This window comes from Onychostoma macrolepis, chromosome 13 (genome assembly GCF_012432095.1).
Source record: "Onychostoma macrolepis isolate SWU-2019 chromosome 13, ASM1243209v1, whole genome shotgun sequence".
NCBI classification, from domain to species: Eukaryota; Metazoa; Chordata; class Actinopteri; order Cypriniformes; family Cyprinidae; genus Onychostoma; species Onychostoma macrolepis.
Genome location: NC_081167.1, coordinates 11,417,803 through 11,420,627, shown reverse-complemented (window position 1 = coordinate 11,420,627; position 2,825 = coordinate 11,417,803). Strand labels below are relative to the sequence as shown.

At 40.7% G+C, this 2,825-nt stretch overlaps 1 protein-coding gene across 1 annotated transcript; it reads left to right on the top strand.

Moving 5' to 3' along the window:
* The first annotated feature begins 827 nt into the window (after positions 1-827).
* cfd (complement factor D (adipsin)) lies at positions 828-2,553 on the top strand. The gene is made up of 5 exons (XM_058794815.1): positions 828-981; positions 1,129-1,273; positions 1,644-1,788; positions 1,900-2,160; positions 2,270-2,553. Exons 1-5 carry the CDS (start codon positions 930-932, stop codon positions 2,417-2,419), a joined length of 753 nt encoding a protein of 250 aa, XP_058650798.1. The 5' UTR covers positions 828-929; the 3' UTR covers positions 2,420-2,553.
* The last annotated feature ends 272 nt before the right edge of the window (positions 2,554-2,825 follow it).

The window sequence follows — 2,825 nt, the reverse complement described above, 5'->3', positions numbered from 1 at the left end:
GACTCTCTTGAGGGAATCCACCAGCTCCTGGAAGGGATCCGGTGCACTCATCTTGTCTGTGAAGCTGTGTTGGTCCGATCTTCTGTCACAGTATGGGTCGGACACGGGATGAGTATATAAAAATATAGATTTATTAGACACAATGAGTTTTAGAGGAAAAGGCAAGGAGGTAGAGATGATCTTGAATCCACACACACTATATCTTGTTCCAGGAGCGGAGACCGGGGCTTGACAGACAGACGGATCCAGGGGAGAACGATCTAGGAGGATGAGAGGAACACAAGGAGCAGACACAGAAGGTAAGACTTTCGAGGTAGGTAGAATTTAAAGGATATTGTTCTTTGTCTCAACAGGTAGCTGAAGAGGAGTCCAGGTCGTGTCGACGAGATCGGACGGTGAGTGTGTGTGGAGATGGTGTTTATATCTTGAGTGCTGGTGATGAGTTGATGAGGTGCAGGTGGACGTGATCAGTACTCAGGTGAGGTGGAGCGTTGTGATTGGTGGAAGGTCGGGCCTGGCCGATCCGTGACACCTACATCTCACTGATCTGGGGGGGAAAACATATGTAGAAGAGGGTTGAGAAATGAGGGTATACTGCTCACTTCTGATGGATATGTGGGTGATCCAAATACGTGTGAAAATCATTATTCCCAATTTTCTTTCATTTTCACTCTTTACAAACATTTATGGTCGTGCCTTTACTTAGAATAAAATTATGGGAAAGGAAACATTTACAGGAAAGAGGAAAAGATAAGAAGGAGAGGAAGATTTATGGCATATTCCTGTTTTCTATCTTGTGGTGTGGGGTTGGGAAAAGAATGCAAAGAGAACAACACCCACACACACCCTCTGTCTCTCTCCCGTTTGGGCATTATATAAAGCTCAGCCCTGGTCTCCAGTCTCAGAATTATAGACAACGATCGTTCACTATGAATAGACTGATATTTGCCACTTTGCTGCTTTATGCAGCATCTCAGACTGGTGAGTAATATTCATTATCAGTACTTGAATCTATTTATGCTACGCAATATGCATTTCTGTTGAGCATTTCTAAACACTGAACAGTTATATTTTGTCTGATTAATGAGGTTTTCCTCACGTTATTACACATTATTGTGTTATGTGCAGGTGAATGCATCACAGGAGGAAAAGAGGCTGTTGCACACTCTCGTCCATACATGGCTTCACTTCAGTGGAATGGAAAACATGAGTGCGGAGGCTTTCTGATCTCCAGTCAGTGGGTCATGAGTGCAGCTCACTGCTTTCAGAACGGGTATGTAACATATCGACACTAGTGATCTGTCCGACAGCATTGCAATGCAAAGTTGAAATGATTTCAGCAGCAAATGTTTCACAATTTCAGTCCCTACAATCTCAGAAAAAAAGGTACAAAATCTGTCACTGGGGTTGTACTTTTTCAAAAGGTTTCAAAATGTGCCATTGAGGTAAAAGGCACAAATATGCACCTTTTAGTGAATGAGGTACAAAAGTGTTCCTTTTTAAAAAGGCATAGCCCCAGTAACAGCTTTTGTACCTTTTTTTCTGAGAGTGTAGATAAGTTGTGGTTTGTTTTAAGCATTTGTTTCAGAAAAACTGTATTATATTTTTTATCTATGAAAAATGATAAATGTTCTGTGTTGCAGGAGGACATCTGGTGTTAAGGTTGTGTTGGGTGCTAACTCACTGTCTAATGCCGAGGACACTAAACAAACCTTTGAAGCCACTGCAGTCTACAACCATCCTGATTTCAGTATAAGCAACTATGACAATGATATTGCCCTGCTCAAGGTATACGCTGTGATCCAATCATGTAGCTGAAAATCAGTCTGTGCATGCGTATATAAATAGAAAATATTTCATCAGCAGACCGTCAGATTCATATGCTGTTGTTTTTGACAGCTGGATAAGCCAATCACTGAGAGCGATGCAGTGAATCCAGTGACATTCCAGCGTGAAAGTTCGTCAGACCCCGAGGAGTCTGATGTTGTGGAAACGGCTGGGTGGGGCTCCTTGAACAACCTGGGAGGACGACCAGACAAACTGCAAGAGCTCAGCATCAAAGTCATGAAACGATGGCTCTGTGGCCGCGGAGACTACTATGGAACAAAGTTCACAAACAACATGCTCTGTGCTGCAGAAAGACGAAAGGACACCTGTGATGTAAGTTCACTGCAATGATTCATAAAGTACTTAAAAATGAACATGACCACTGTTAAGCCAATGTCTAATACATGACCTCTCTCATTTCTGCTGTCTTTTGATCTAATAGGGTGACTCCGGAGGTCCTCTCTTATTCAAGGGCATTGCTGTGGGAATAACCTCTAATGGAGGGAAGAAATGTGGCTCCAGCAAAAAGCCTGGACTCTACACGATCATCTCCAACTACACAGAGTGGATTGACAGTACAATGACCCAGTAAAAAAAAACAAAAAAAACCCTTAATTCTAGAAAGCTTTTTCAAGCTGCAGGATCCTTTGCATAACATTTTTCTTTTTCATTACCAATGTACATGTATTGCTATTTTTTACATAAATAAAAATGTTTCTACATATACCTAAATGTACTCACTGTTGTTTTGCTTGTTTATTTGTTCATTATTTGTTCATTCATCAACACCACTATTAAATGATTCATTGTGAGGAGACACAATAGCATATGATAGACAATAGACAATAGAAATAGACAACCCAATGAGGTCAAGTTCATTCTTCCAGGCCAAATATACCATTTTATACACACACATTATAGGCTTACATATAATATATTATATTATAATACATTATATTAAAACAACTGAAGTTGACCACAGTGCTTTACACATAAAC

What these genes read in the sequence shown, in the direction of transcription:
- cfd (XM_058794815.1), top strand. Translation starts at nt 930, where the DNA reads ATGAATAGACTGATATTTGCCACTTTGCTGCTTTATGCAGCATCTCAG. An exon ending in GCTCACTGCTTTCAGAACGG is followed by an intron (nt 1,274 to 1,643) that starts GTATGTAACATA and finishes TCTGTGTTGCAG; the next exon opens with GAGGACATCTGGTGTTAAGG. An exon ending in GACGAAAGGACACCTGTGAT is followed by an intron (nt 2,161 to 2,269) that starts GTAAGTTCACTG and finishes TTGATCTAATAG; the next exon opens with GGTGACTCCGGAGGTCCTCT.